We start from the raw sequence: 15,954 nt of genomic DNA on the forward strand, positions 1-15,954 counted from the left end.
CAGCTTATGCCTTTATCTATGGACATCGATCTGCTGTTGATGATGGAAATAGATACCAATAGACAAAGATACAATGTTTAGTTTTTCTTGCTTCTCTCCCCCATTGTGTTGTGGGATAAAAGCTCCGTGATCTTCCCAACGTGTGATTTGAGATAAAGTAACAATGTAAGGCGGGAGATTGTGGAGGATGTTTTATTGTAAGAATGTGTGAGTGCGGCATATAGATGTTTAGGAGATCTGATTGTAGGTTTCCTATTGTGATCCGGGTGAGGGAACAACGTGCTATATATTTATTTATTTATATTTGTTTATATCGTATTTATGTGTGAAGGAAGGATGTGGTCTCCTTACAGGGACTGGCTGTCATTTTCCTCCATCCTTTGATCTCCAGAAGATATTCAACAGCATTAGAGATCATTGAATATTAAATACCAAACAAACATCCCCCATCTGAAAAGGAACACAGATCTCAGATCCCCCTTCACACTCCTTGGAAGGAAAAATACATTTTATTATCGGAAGAAAACGCCCAGAACTGTGATTGGTGCAATGTTCGCATTGTATAACTCATATTTCCCGCCGGAATTCTATGGAACGTTCCAATTATCTCAGATAGAATAATCCCACACTAAAATCTCATATCTCTTCCTCCGGGAACATCGATCAACCGTCCTCTGAATTGTCGGGCAGTTTATCTAACCATGAATAATAAATACGTTAGAAATATAAATGTCACATTTCTTTCAGTCTTTTTTCTTTTACTTCACAATACAGAATCCGCCCGGCTAGAGAATGTTTCCTATAGAGATCAAAGAAAAGTCTACTGAACAAGTATTTTCTGGGGGGGAAACGGAGAAAGATCTCAGAATACATTTCTTTGAAATCCTTATAAGAAAGACATTACTGGCTAAAGAAGGAAACGCCCACATCTCTGATTGGCTCAGATTTTATATTGCTCTGTTTTGAATTTGCCGCCTGAATTGTGAAGAACGTTACAGAGAAATAATCAGCTCTATTGTACCGCCAAATCCGACACTGAGATCATCAGATGAGACATATATCCGAGAAAATTAACATATACACTTCTGTATATGATCGTGGAACTGGTCGATAATTAGTGTTCTGTCTTTCAGAGATGAAGTAGTTACAGATTTCCCTCATATTAAAACCAGAATAAAAAAGTGAAAGTGTTGGTAGAAATATGTAGTAATAATGACACTGCCAGATACATATGTACAATGAATTAATAAAACAAATGTTTCTATTTTATCGGTCCCGTTTTGTAAATAGAAATAGCAAAATATTGACAATGTTTCTAAGTAAGGGAAATAAATATATATATATATATATATATATATATATATATATATATATATATATATATATATATATATATATATATATATATCATCATGATATGTCAGAAAAAAATGTACAGTGGATCAATAAAGGAAACATTGCGCTTCTGATAAATTACACCCGTTTCTATTCAGTAAAACATTTAAAAGCTTCTAAATAAATTAACTTCTCTGCAGTGTAATAAATGACTGAACCCCGCCCCCTTCTCAGCATGTCTCCCATCAGGTCCGCTCAGCCTGTGAAATGTCTGAAGATGTGTGTCTTTGTTTCCTTTTCACAATATTTATAAATTTAAATTATATGAAATTACTATGAACAATTTCATGAAACTGGTTACTTTGTTTCTGGTAATAAAGTGTTAAGTTTCCTGTTCGTGTAATCTCCAGGAATAAATCGAAAATAAATGAGAAGAAGGAATACATGAATCTTCTGGAAATGTATTGCTGTGTATGTAATGCAACATTAATGTATCTGAATATAATATAATGATTAGGAGCCTTATAAATGAATAAGATTATCTTTATTTTGTATGAATGGTGTGACTCCGCCTCTTTCGCAGGAAGGTTTCCATCTGGTCCGCTCAGGCTGTATATAAGGAGGGCGGGCAGACAGCTGATCTCAGTCTGTCTTTGTAGCAGAGAATCATCATGTCTGGGCGCGGTAAAGGAGGAAAGGGTCTGGGGAAAGGAGGCGCTAAGCGCCACAGGAAGGTGCTCCGGGACAACATCCAGGGCATCACCAAACCCGCCATCCGACGTTTGGCCCGCAGAGGGGGTGTCAAGCGCATCTCCGGACTCATCTATGAGGAGACCCGCGGAGTGCTCAAAGTCTTCCTGGAGAATGTCATCCGCGATGCCGTCACCTACACCGAGCACGCCAAGAGGAAGACCGTCACCGCCATGGATGTCGTCTATGCCCTAAAACGCCAGGGCCGCACTCTCTACGGATTCGGAGGCTAAACCCTGACACCCACCGCTTACCCCACTTCACCCCAACAAAGGTCCTTCTCAGGGCCACCCACCTTCTCACACAAAGGGCTGATGATGATTCATAACTCAGAAATGTAATTTCTATATATTTATCGTGTAACAATAAGAACTTCCGCTAATTGTTTCAGTAAGAAATTGAATGGAGCGATGTCTGGCTGCCCATACACTCTGCTAAACATAAAGCAGATTGAACAATAGATGTTAGAACAGGACAATATTATATGTGGAATCTTATTGGGCGGTCAGTAGATCTATAGGAGATTGTACAGTCAGCACTCAGGGTGGTGGAGCCGATTGCTGAGTCAGGAGAATAGATCATAGTTTATCCTGGAACTGAACCTAAAAATGTATATTTCATTATGAAAAGAATGGAGATCACTAATACTGAGATGATTCTAGAAATAGAATGTTTCAAAGATGGAATTTTTGTGAACATTCCGATTGTAATACAGGAAGAAGAAATCTGTGCATCTGCTATATGTACAAATTGTATATCAGGCAGAGGGGAGATATAGTTCTACACAGATCTGATAATGAAACATGCAATCCTTTATTTCCCATCATATAGAAAGGTAGAGATCTATGAGAGAAGTCCTCTCATGTTGTGTGTGGGGGAGGGGGATTCTGAGGACTTTAAATAATGTAAAACATTTTCATATGTTCTCTTTTCTTTCATCTTCAGATTCCATTTGTAGTCATTCCTCACTAAGCGGTGAAAATAAAACTATGAAGTGTTGATATTTCTCGGATAAATGTCGGATTTGGCGGTATAATAGGGCTGATTATTTCTCTGTAACGTTCTCCACAATTCAGGCGGGCAAATTTAAAATCTGAGCCAATCAGAGCTGTGGGCGTTCCTTTCATCCGCCAGTAATGGCTGAGGATTCTGTAGTAAAATCAAACCCTAAAACAATGTAACATTTCAATGCTTATAAAACTGCCTGGAAGCAGAGGGTGACCGTTGATGAATTTTCCCCGGAAGGGAGATTTTATGTCAGATCAGCCAATCAGGGAGGATTGTAACTTTCCATGCTATTCCTGCGGGAAATTTGAGCCAATCACAGTTCTGAACGTTTTTTCTTCCTTTACAGGAGAATCCTGACTTGGATGATATTGGAGATCCTTGGGAAGATGTTTTGTTTGGTAATTGCTGATTTGTAGAATCCATTCAGCAGGAATAAAGGATGGGGAATGACGAGGAGTTCCTGGAGGGAGATGAGAACTTTAGAAAGGAGATTCTCCAATAATGAGTGGAAGGCTCTCTTTAGATGTAGGAAATGTTCTCACTACAAGTCCCCGGTATTAGAAGGGTTAATAAGCAAGTTGTTTGCTTTTTAGAGGTATTTGTAGGAATGAAAAACTTTTCCTACTGAGTGATAGATGTGATTTGTTGTAAGACACAGAATGAGGTATGAGGCTCTTTGTATGTAGTTGTGGGTGGCTCTGAGAAGAGCCTTTGTGTTTGGTGAGGAAGAGGAGTTGGGGATTACTTGGTCTTGGCGGCCTTGTGGCTCTCGGTCTTCTTGGGCAGCAGCACGGCCTGGATGTTGGGCAGGACTCCTCCCTGGGCGATGGTGACGCCCCCGAGCAGCTTGTTGAGCTCCTCGTCGTTGCGGACGGCGAGCTGGAGGTGTCGGGGGATGATGCGGGTCTTCTTGTTGTCGCGGGCGGCGTTGCCGGCCAGCTCGAGGATTTCAGCGGTGAGATACTCGAGAACAGCGGCCAGATAGACGGGAGCTCCGGCCCCGACCCGCTCGGCATAGTTACCCTTCCTGAGCAGGCGGTGAACACGACCGACTGGGAACTGCAGACCAGCCCGGGACGATCGGGTCTTGGCCTTAGCCCGAACCTTTCCTCCTTGTTTACCGCGGCCAGACATGATTCTGTGATAATGGAGTTCTCAAAGAGATGTGAATGGCTGGAGCCGCTCCCTTTCCTGTTATACTCTGAATGATATGACGTCTCGCCCTGTGATTGGCCACGTTTGAAGCCAGCCAATAACCTCTAGGTTTGTATCTAGACCAATCGGTAAAAGAGGTAGGAAAGCATGACGTCACTCCCCATCACATGGCTGAGTCCTCCAATAGAAGAGTGAGGAGGGAGGAGGCTCATTTGCATAGGACCGCCTATATAAGCAGCACATGAGGGCGGCGCCAGTACACTTTCTCTTCTCAGAGCGGAGAAAACATTCTTATCCTTGATCATGCCTGAACCAGCCAAGTCCGCCCCGGCGCCCAAGAAGGGCTCCAAGAAAGCCGTGACCAAGAGCCAGAAGAAGGACGGCAAGAAGCGGAGGAAGAGCAGGAAGGAGAGTTATGCCATCTACGTCTACAAGGTGCTCAAGCAGGTCCACCCCGACACCGGCATCTCCTCCAAGGCCATGAGCATCATGAACTCCTTCGTCAATGACATCTTCGAGCGCATCGCCGGCGAAGCTTCCCGCCTGGCTCATTACAACAAGCGCTCCACCATCACCTCCCGGGAGATACAGACGGCTGTCCGCCTCCTCCTGCCCGGAGAGCTGGCCAAGCACGCCGTCTCCGAGGGCACCAAGGCCGTCACCAAGTACACCAGCGCCAAGTAATACCCTTCCCCCATCCATCACCCCAACAACACACAAAGGCTCTTCTAAGAGCCACCCACAGACATCACAGCAGAGCTCTACTCCGATCTTTATGTGTTTTGTCATTAAGGAAGTTAATTAATTTTTAGAAAATAGAAAACTTTTCTCTTTAAATTATCTTTAGATAAGTACTGTAGATCGCCTAGACTGGGAGGGGAGTGGATCGAACCTTCCTTCTATTCCCATCCTGATTCTAGATTTATTGTGGAGATCTATCTCCACTTTCTGCCTCTATACATTCCCTATTCATCGCCTCGTAATGCACACACACCCGACTGTTCTACCAGGAATCACCACAAGGCGGCAGAGCTGAATAAACATGTATATGCCGAACTCACACATTCTTACAATAAAACATCCTCCGCCTTACATTGTTACTTTATCTCAAATCACACGTTGGGAAGATCGCGGAGCTTTTATCCCACAACACAATGGGGGAGAGAAACAAGAAAAATGAAACATTTATCTATTCAATCAGCCCAGCCAAATCTTTGTCTATTTGTATATATTTCCATCACCAACAGCAAATCGATGTCCATAGATAAAGCCATAAGCTACCTGATAGGTAAATGACACAAAATATGTACAAAGTATCAGCTACACAAAAATCTGATCACAATATCACCTCGGACAGCACACAGTCCTTTATAGAAGAAGACAATTCTCCAATGAAGTCATTGGACAGCCTGCCATTACAAGGAGGGGGAGGGGACTTCCCCACATTCTGCGCAAAATTCTAATAAATTACAGCATATAAAACAGCCAAACGTGGCGTTTTGAATGTTTCCAAGCGCAGAGGAGGGGTTTGGGGTCTTTTAGACCCCCAGATCCCTCCACAAGAGTACCTGTAAAAAAAATAATAATAAAACATATATGTATATATATATATATATATATATATATATTTTTTTTTTTATTTATTTTAATGTACGAAAATATCGGTTGATATTTACCGATATGCGATGACCAAACTATCGGTATCGGCAATAAAAAAAAAAAAAAAAAAAAAAAACTATAACGGTCGATCACTAGTTTTAAGAACAAAATGTAACAACAGGTATAATTTTTAAAACATTTTGTGTAGTTTGGTGCCTAAAAAGTCCATAAGAGTTCACTGATCAATTTACTATTATATTTGGGATGTGGCACCTTTTTATGCTCGCATTCACAGCACCACCCTGTGAGGAGGCCTTTATTCCCTAGCTCCTTTATTACTAACACTTTAAGTTTTTAATCTGCTAATGATGATTCATCTATAAATGTGTAGATATTAGTAATTGTGTTAAACATGTGGAATGACGTAGGAACATTTTTCTATTTCTAACTTTTATAAAGGACTGTGTGCTGTCTGAGGTGATATTGTGATCAGATTTGTATGTAGCTGATACTTTGTACATATTTTGTGTCATTTACCTATCAGGCAGCTTATGGCTTTATCTATGGACATCGATCTGCTGTTGGTGATGGAAATAGATACAAATAGACAAAGATTTGGCTGGGCTGATTGAATAGATACAATGTATCGTTTCTCTTGCTTCTCTCCTCCATTGTGTTGTGGGATAAAAGCTCCGCGATCTTCCCAACGTGTGATTTGAGATAAAGTAACAATGTAAGGCGGGAGATTGTGGAGGATGTTTTATTGTAAGAATGTGTGAGTGCGGCATATAGATGTTTAGGAGATCTGATTGTAGATTTCCTCACCTAAGATTGTGACCCGGCTGAGGGAACAACGTGCTATATATTTATTTAGTTATTATATTTGTTTATATCGTATTTAATGTGAAGGAAGGATGTGATCTCCTTACAGGGACTGGCTGACATTTCCCTCCATCCTTTGATCTCCAGAAGATATTCAGCAGAATTAGAGACAGAGAACTGTGATTGGTGAAATTTTCACATTATATAATTCAAATTTCCCGCCGTAATTCTATGGAACGTTGCAATTATCTCAAATAGAATAATCCGACACTAAAATTTGACATCTCTTCCTTCGGGAACATCGATCAACCGTCCTCTGAATTGTCGGGCAGTTTATCTAACCAAGAATAATAAATACGTTAGAAATATAAATGTTCATTTCTTCCAGTCTTTTCTTTTACTTCACAATCCAGAATTCGCCCTGCTAGAGAAGGTTTCCTATAGAAATTAATGAAAAGTCTACTGAACAAGTATTTTTTTTTTTTTTTGGGGGGGGGGGGGACGATTAACGATTTCAGAATGCATTTCTTTAAAATCCTTATAAGAAAGACATTATTGACTGAAGAAGGAAACGCCCACAGCTGTGATTGGCTCAGATTTCAAATTGCTCCTTTTTAAATTTGCCGCCTGAATTGTAAAGAACGTTACAGAGAAATAATCAGCCCTATTATACCGCCAAATCCGACACTGAAACCTGAGATCATCAGATGAGACATTTAACCGAGAAATCTCATCAATTCTTTATTATCAAGAAGATGAATAGAAATGGAATGTGAAGATGATTGAATAATGTAAAACATTTCCATATCTTCTCTTTTATTCCAAGTCCTCAGAATGCAGAATCCCCTCCCCCATTGCTACATACAGAACATGATAGTGAGATGACTTTTCTCATAGAACTCTACCTTTCTATATGATGGGATAGGAAGTATTACACGTTTCATAGAAACCTTCATTAGAGATTTTACCTGAAAATCAAATCTAAACTCTGACACCTTACTGATCACTAAGAAAAAAACGACTTTATAAAGCCAGAAATTATTTCCGATTCAATAAAACATTTCCCGATGATCCTTCCTGGGCAGTTTATAGTAAAATTGTCCTTTAGTGGATTTCACAAAGCATTTCATCTTCACAATATTTCTAATGTCTCCTATTTCAGGAATGGCGCGCACAGCTTTCCGGGCAGGTTCGGGTTAATCTGCCCCATGTGACCTCTTGCTGGGAAAGCCCCGCCCTACTGAAAGCTGAATCACACAACTCAGTCATTGGCTGATTAGAGCTCTAAGAAATAGTCCAATTAAACCTAAGAAGGCGTGGTCAGCACTAACCAATAAACGCGGAGCGCGGTCTGTATAAATAGACGCCGCACAGCCCGTATTCTCACACTTCTGTTCCGTCTGGAGATTAGAAGAGTTTTTCCGCCATGGCAAGAACCAAGCAGACCGCTCGTAAGTCCACCGGAGGGAAGGCTCCCCGCAAGCAGCTGGCCACCAAAGCCGCCCGCAAGAGCGCCCCGGCTACCGGCGGAGTCAAGAAGCCTCACCGCTACAGGCCCGGCACCGTGGCTCTCCGGGAGATCCGCCGCTACCAGAAATCCACCGAGCTGCTCATCCGCAAGTTGCCCTTCCAGCGCCTCGTCCGAGAGATCGCCCAGGACTTCAAGACCGACCTGCGCTTCCAGAGCTCCGCCGTCATGGCTCTGCAGGAAGCCTCCGAGGCTTATCTCGTAGGACTCTTCGAGGACACCAACCTCTGCGCCATCCACGCCAAGAGGGTCACCATCATGCCCAAAGACATACAGCTGGCACGCCGCATCCGCGGAGAGAGGGCCTAAATACATTCTTATCTCCCTCCATACTATCTCTACAAAGCACAAAGGCTCTTTTCAGAGCCACCACATCCTCTTCACAGAGAGCTCCATACTACCTCATCACCCCTACTACATGCTGCCAATCCCCGCTACTACATTTCTACACCCCTACTACATGCTGCCAATCCCCGCTACTACATTTCTACACTTTCCCGGCCATCAGCTTCACTGCATTTCTCTTTTCTCTCCGCTCCGATCCTCAGTGTGGAAGTAAATCTCATCTGTAACATTTCTAAACCGATCCCAGAGAAATTCACATTTCTCATCTATAAAGGAGATCCTTTTACCGATTTATTGTCCCCTAAATACAATGGAACTCATCTGTAACATTACTAACAATTACAGAGTAACAATTCACACTTCCTCAATATCTTCCCTAAGAGATACATTGGGACAATATTTAACGGTAAAACAAATCACTTCCTAGGAACAGATTGAACAATGTTTGGATTCTCTCAGGAGACACATTCTTGTATTTTCTAGAAACGTCATTTCTTATTCCAAACAGAATCGCTAGGAATAGTGCTTAGAGATCTGAGGATCGATCAGCCCATAGAGGAGGATGAGATCTCACGATCATTACAATGATTCTTCTTAGAACGTTCATAATGGCCGCATTACATACTGAAATATCATGTGTGGCTCTGTTAGGAGGAGGTAAGTGTAGCTCTGTTAGGAGGAGATGGGTGTAGGTAGGTGTAGCTCTGATAGGAGGAGATGGGTGTAGGTAGGTGTAGCTCTGATAGGAGGAGATGGGTGTAGGTAGGTGTAGCTGTTAGGAGGTGGGGTGTAGGTAGGTATGTGTAGCTCTGTTAGGAGGAGGTGGGTGGCTCTGAGAAGAGCCTTTGGGGGGTGTAGATGGAGATCTCCGGCTGCTGGGATTTATTTCTTCTTCGGAGCGGCCTTCTTGGGCTTGGCTGCTGTCTTGGCTTTGGCCGCCTTCTTAGCCGGACTCTTGGCGGCTTTTTTCGGTTTGGCTGCAGCTTTGGGCTTCTTGGGGCTCTTTGTCGCCTTCTTGGCAGCTGCAGCCTTTGCCGGTTTTTTGGGGCTCTTGGCCGCTTTGCTGGCCGCCTTCTTCTTAGGGGACTTCGCCGGCTTCTTGGGTGATTTGGCCGCCGGTTTCTTGGGGGACTTGGCCGGCTTCTTAGCAGCAGCCAATGGCTTCTTGGCGGTTTTCTTGGCCTTGTCGCCCTCTTGCTGCTTCTTGTTGATCTTGAAGGATCCGGAGGCTCCATGTCCTTTCACCTGGACGAGGTTCCCCTTGGTCACCAGCGCCCTGACGGCGATCTTCAGACGGCTGTTGTTCTTCTCCACATCGTATCCTCCGGCGGCCAGGAGCTTCTTGAGGGCGGCCAGGGAGACCCCGCTGCGCTCCTTGGAAGCGGCCACGGCTGTGACGATGAGATCGGACACGCTGGGACCGGACGGCTTCTTGCTGCCTTTCTTCCCTCCTCCGGCTGTCGCCTTCTTAGTCGCCTTCTTCTTGGCGGCGGGCTCCGCTGGAGGAGCGGCGGCTGGGGCGCTCTCAGTCTCCGTCATGATTCTCAGGGAGTTTTTAAAACAGATAATAGAAACATCATTCTGGGATGGCGCTCTGCCTTATATACAGACGTTCTGCGCCGCTATTGGTTGATATAGAATTTGTCTTCTGCGCTGCTATTGGTTACACCTTAAACACGCCCACTAATTCTTATTTCAGTGTTGGAGAATCTTCTCTCTCTTCTTGTGTTTCCCCGTCAGAGAGATAAACGATTTTAATATGAAATGGAAGGATGGCCGATCTTTATCGGGGACCCGATCTGCTCACTGGACTGTCACTTATCGATCTCTCACTTACCGCTCTCATCATCTGCTCAGGAGGCTGAACACAGAGGCTGCAAACACCTCCAACCTCCTGAGTGTGTGTCTCATTCTTCCTTCTACCTGCTTTTCTACACACATTCCTATCAGAAATCAATCTTCTCACATCTCCAACTACAATCATCTTCACATTACATGAGTGAAGAGAGAAGATCAGGAAACATTTCCCTCCAACACACAAATCTGCTCGTCTATAGCTGAGTAGAAGGAGCCTGGAACAAAAACATCAGCCGGGGACATCAGATCCCTGTGTGATGTGATGGGAGAGATTGTTAGAGATTTCGAAGGTGTCAGTACATTAAACATTACATGTTCTCATCATCTTTGTATCATTTTCTGCTCATCATTACAAATATATTGTCACTGGATATTCTGAGTAACTTTATTAGCACATATTACTACACAGCTATATAGACTACTCAGGTAGAATGTTTCCTTGTATCTAGAATCAGAGGTAACATCTACACATTCCTTCACACGGGGCAAAAAGAGGATGTAAGTAAGGCAGAGGTTGGTGTTAATCGTCTTTATTATTATTATTATTATTAATAATAATAATCATTTTTTATTTATTTTTCCATTTTATTTCAATATATAAAATAAGGGAGGGTTATAATAAACCCCATGAAAAATGTATTTTTACCATCTTTGGTCCCATAGCTAAACGGGGAGTGAGAAGAAATCCTTGCAAAGTGAGGGGATCCCTGATTCACACCAGAACTAGTGTCCAGTGTGAAAGAATTCCACTCTACTACTGTTCCGGTGATAACCCAACATTTGAGATTTTCTTTTACTTTCAAGCTCAGTGAAAATGGTAAACAGGACAGATAGAGAGGGTAAATACCCCCCTCAATGGGGACACAAGCAGAATTAAAAACCTGTCAGGGGGTCCTATCCCTTTCCACTCCAACTAAAATAAAGAAAAAAGTATGTGTCTTAAGTGATCTTTTTTTTTTTTTTTTTTTTTTTAAATTATTATTATTACTTTAATTTTGTATTTGATTTTTTTTTTTTTTTTTTTAAAGATGTAAAGGAAACAAAAAATGAAATGAGAAGATACATTCTCAAAGTATAGCATGTATACAAATTGGATTGCTCAGAGAGCAAACAAATATACAATTCAAGAAGTACGGGCATGTAAGCTATTGGTCTGTATATATAAGGTCATGTGGCTATGAATATTTGGGTTGTATCATACCGCAAGTATTTTATTTGCTCTTTCTATTTCAAGAACAAAATGCAATAAAATGTATCATTTGTAAGACATTTTGTGTAGTTTGGTGCCTAAACAGGCCATAAGAGTTCACTGATCAATTTTGCTATTCAATTTGGGATGTGGCACCTTTTTATGCTCGCATTTACAGTACCACCCTACGAGGATGCCTTTATTCCTTAGCTCCTTTATTACTAACACTTTAAGTTTTTAATCTGCTAATGTTGATTCATCTATAAATGTGTATATATTAGTAAAGGTGCTCCTTCTGGACGATAGGAAGATTCAGATGCATTATCCCGCTAAACTCGACATTGTAGAAGTTCTATTCATAGATCTGCTCATCTTCTTCAAAATCACATCACTTGTGTCGCTTTTCAGGTTCCAAATATTTCTTCCAAACCGGTTAAATTCTCGATGATTACTGACACAAGTCTGGCGCCAAGTAATCCGAATCAATTATTTTCTATTTCCAAATCCAACAGATCTTCCCAGAGCCTAAGAAGGAGCCGGACATACATGTTTAGGAGATCTGATCGTATATTTATACACCTAAGATTGTGATCCGGGTGGGGGGACAATGTGCTATAATGACACCTGTCTGTTCAAATTAGAATAAATATATATATATATATATATATATATATATATATATATATATATATATATATATATATATATATATATATATCATCTAATTGTTTATATCGTATAAGGAACGATGTGATCTCCTTATAGGGGTTAGTTTTCATTTTCCGTCATCCTTTAATTCTGCTGAATATCCTCTGGAGATCAGAGATCTTTCAGTATTAAATACCAAACAAACATCCCTCATCTGAAAAGCAACAAAAATTTCAGATCCTCCTTTACACTGCTTGGACGAAAAATACATTTTATTATCAGAAGAAAACGTCCAGAACTGTGATTGGTGCAATTTTTACATTCTAAAATTCAGATTTCCCGCCGGAATTCTATGGAACGTTCCAATTATCTCACAAAGAATAATCAGACACTAAAATCTGATATCTCTTCCTCCGGGAACATCGATCATCGGTCCTCTGAATTGTCGGACAGTTTATCTAACCAAGAATAATAAATACGTTAGAAATATAAATGTCACATTTCTTCCAAGCTTTTCTTTTACTTTACAATACAGAATCCGCCCTGCTAGAGAATGTTTCCTATAGAGATCAATGAAAAGTCTACTGAACAAGTATTTTCTCGGGGGGAAACGGAGAAAGATCTCAGAATAGATTTCTATGAAGTAGAGGCTTAAGAGGGAAACGCCCACGGCTCTAATTGGCCCAGATTTCACATAGCTCTTTTTTAAATTTGCCGCCTGAATTGTGAAGAACGTTACAGAGAAATACTCAGCCCTATTATACCGCCAAATCCGACACTGAGACCTGAGATCATCAGATGAGACATTTATCCGAGAAATCTCATCAATGCTTTATTATCAAGAAGATGAATAGAAATGGAATGTGAAGATGATTGAATAATGTAAAACATTTCCATATGTTCTCTTTTATTCCAAGTCCTCAGAATGCAGAATCCAACCCCCCCCCCCCCCCCACACACACACACACACACATACACACTGCTACACAGAGAACATGATAGTGAGATGACTTCTCTCATAGATCTCTACCTTTCTATATGATGGGATAAAAAGTATTACACGTTTCATCATCACATCTGTATATGATCGTGGAACTGGCCGATAATTAATGTTCCCTTTTTCAGAGATGTAACAGTTACAGATTTCCCCCATATTAAAACTAGAGTAAAAAAGTGAAAGTGCTGGTAGAGATATGTAGCAATGATGACACTGCCAAATACATATGTACAATGAAACAAATGTTTCATGTCTGATCGGCTCCCTCTTTGTAACTTTAAAATCAGCAAACTGTTAACAATGTTTCCAACTAGTAAATGAAGAAAGAAAAAACTTATATAAATATATCAAATTATGACATGTCAGAAAAAATGTACAATGAATCAATAAAGAAAATATCTCGCTTCTGATAAATTACATCCGTTTCCATTCATTACAATATTCTAAATAAATGCAATTATCTGCAGTGTAATAAATGACTGACAGCGCCCCCTTCTCAGCATGTCTCCCATCAGGTCCGCCCAGCCTTACACCCAGGAAGGTGAGATGTCGGGAAAACGTGTCCTTGTTTCCTTTTCAAAACAATATTTTATAAATATTAAATTACTTTGAACAATTAAAACTGGTGATTGTGTTTCTGTTATGAAGTGTTAAAGATTCCTTTTCTCCGTGTAATCTCCAGCTATAAATAGAAATACATGATAAGAAGGAATAAATGCATCTTCCGGAAATGTATTGCTGTTGCATTAATGTATCGGCATATAATATAATAATTAGGTGCCTTATAAATGAATTAAATTGTCTTATTTTTTTAATGAATGGTGTGACTCCGCCTCTTTCCCAGGAAGGTTTCCATCTGGTCCGCTCAGGCTGTATATAAGGCGGGCGGGCAGACAGCTGAGCTCAGTCTGTCTTTGTAGCAGAGAATCATCATGTCTGGTCGCGGTAAAGGAGGGAAGGGTCTGGGGAAAGGAGGCGCTAAGCGGCACAGGAAGGTGCTCCGGGACAACATCCAAGGCATCACCAAACCCGCTATCCGACGTTTGGCCCGCAGAGGGGGTGTCAAGCGCATCTCCGGACTCATCTATGAGGAGACCCGCGGAGTGCTGAAGGTTTTCCTGGAGAATGTCATCCGCGATGCCGTCACCTACACCGAGCACGCCAAGAGGAAGACCGTCACCGCCATGGATGTCGTCTATGCTCTCAAACGCCAGGGGCGCACTCTCTACGGATTCGGAGGTTAAAAAATCCCAACATCCACCGCTTACCCCACTTCATCACAACAAAGGTCCTTCTCAGGGCCACCCACCTTCTCACACAAAGGGCTGATCATTCACAACTCCCAACACTCATTTCTACACATTTATTGTGTAACCATAGGAACTGCCGCTCATTTCTTTTCACTAAGAAATGGAGTGCTGCGATGTCTAGCTGCCCATACACTCTGCGATCTGATTGTTCGATCTGTTTTACGTTTAACAAAGCTATGGAAGAACAGAACAATATTACAAATTACATTGGTTGGGCAGTTGATGCATTGTTATAGTTGATTGTAGAGTCCGCACTCCGGGTGATGGAGCCGATTTTCCGAGCTGGCTGCTGGGTGAGGAGAATATATCGTTTATGTTGAAACTGAACCTAATATTTCTAACGTATTTATTATTCTTGGTTAGATAAACTGCCCGACAATTCAGAGGACGGATGATCGATGTTCCCGGAGGAAAAGATATCAGATTTTAGTGTCGGATTATTCTATCTGAGATAATTGGAACGTTCCATAGAATTCCGGCGGGAAATTTAAATTTTAAAATGTGAAAATTGCACCAATCACAGTTCTGGGCGGTTTCTTCCCATAATAAAATGTATTTTTCTTCCAAGGAGTGTGAAGGGGGATCTGAGATCTGTGTTCCTTTTCAGATGGGGGATGTTTGTTTGGTATTTAATATTCAATGATCTCTGATCTCCAGAAATTATTCAGCAGAATTAAAGGATGGAGGTGTTTGGGAATAGAAAATAATTGATTGAATATTTGGAACCTGAAAGGCGACACAAGTGATGTGATTTGGAGGAAGATGAGCGAATCTATGAATAGAACTTCTACAATGTCGAGTTTAGCGGGATAATGCGGCTCAATCTTCCTATTGGCCAGTCGAATAACGGCGGGAGATTTAAAAGAAGCAACTCTGATCCATTATAGGCGTGGTCTATTAATAGCCAAGAGAGTAAATAATGTCCTGAACTATGAATTATAATGTGATGTGACGTAGGAGGAATGGATTTGGTTGGAGGAGTTTAGCGGTGAGTAGACGATCAGCATAGATAGATTGGAAGTAAAAGAGATGAGAGAGAATGAAGTTCTGTGATCACATTTCCTCTCATTACTACTCACCTGTATTACAAGTCTGAGTGTGATAAGAAGACAAAGTGTTTGCCTGTAGAGTGCACTTTAATTATACAATTTATCACAATAAAATATTACTTGATAAAGAAAATAAATCCAATTATGTCCGGCTCTTGGGTGGGAAACTAATAATAATGACATTTAGTAGAGAAGTACTGTGGGGAATGGATCAAACCGTCCTGATTCTAGATTTATTGCGGAGATCATCTCCACTTTCTGCCTCTATACATTCCCAATTCATCGCCTCGTACTGCACACATACCCAACTGTTCTACCAGGAATCACCACAAGGTGGCAGAGCTGAATAAACATTTATGCCG

General features: G+C 41.4%; 5 protein-coding genes across 5 annotated transcripts; 3 read left to right on the forward strand and 2 right to left on the reverse strand.

Annotated features, from left to right (window-relative positions):
* Nucleotides 1-2,006: 2,006 nt before the first annotated feature.
* LOC309564824 (histone H4) lies at nt 2,007-2,318 on the forward strand (the record flags this gene model as incomplete). Its single annotated transcript, XM_082269507.1, has 1 exon — nt 2,007-2,318. One exon carries the CDS (start codon nt 2,007-2,009, stop codon nt 2,316-2,318), a length of 312 nt encoding a protein of 103 aa, XP_082125633.1.
* Nucleotides 2,319-3,834: 1,516 nt separating this feature from the next.
* On the reverse strand, nt 3,835-4,227 carry LOC309564788 (histone H2A type 1-like; the record flags this gene model as incomplete). Its single annotated transcript, XM_082269470.1, has 1 exon — nt 3,835-4,227. One exon carries the CDS (start codon nt 4,225-4,227, stop codon nt 3,835-3,837), a length of 393 nt encoding a protein of 130 aa, XP_082125596.1.
* Nucleotides 4,228-4,551: 324 nt separating this feature from the next.
* On the forward strand, nt 4,552-14,477 carry LOC309564727 (histone H2B 1.1-like; the record flags this gene model as incomplete). The annotated part of the gene is made up of 2 exons (XM_082269410.1): nt 4,552-4,905; nt 14,154-14,477. 2 exons carry the CDS (start codon nt 4,552-4,554, stop codon nt 14,475-14,477), a joined length of 678 nt encoding a protein of 225 aa, XP_082125536.1.
* LOC309564765 (histone H3.2) lies at nt 8,096-8,506 on the forward strand (the record flags this gene model as incomplete). Its single annotated transcript, XM_082269447.1, has 1 exon — nt 8,096-8,506. One exon carries the CDS (start codon nt 8,096-8,098, stop codon nt 8,504-8,506), a length of 411 nt encoding a protein of 136 aa, XP_082125573.1.
* On the reverse strand, nt 9,425-10,081 carry LOC309564732 (uncharacterized protein; the record flags this gene model as incomplete). Its single annotated transcript, XM_082269415.1, has 1 exon — nt 9,425-10,081. One exon carries the CDS (start codon nt 10,079-10,081, stop codon nt 9,425-9,427), a length of 657 nt encoding a protein of 218 aa, XP_082125541.1.
* Nucleotides 14,478-15,954: the final 1,477 nt, after the last annotated feature.

This window comes from Pelophylax lessonae (genome assembly GCF_965119305.1).
Source record: "Pelophylax lessonae genome assembly, chromosome: 9".
NCBI classification, from domain to species: Eukaryota; Metazoa; Chordata; class Amphibia; order Anura; family Ranidae; genus Pelophylax; species Pelophylax lessonae.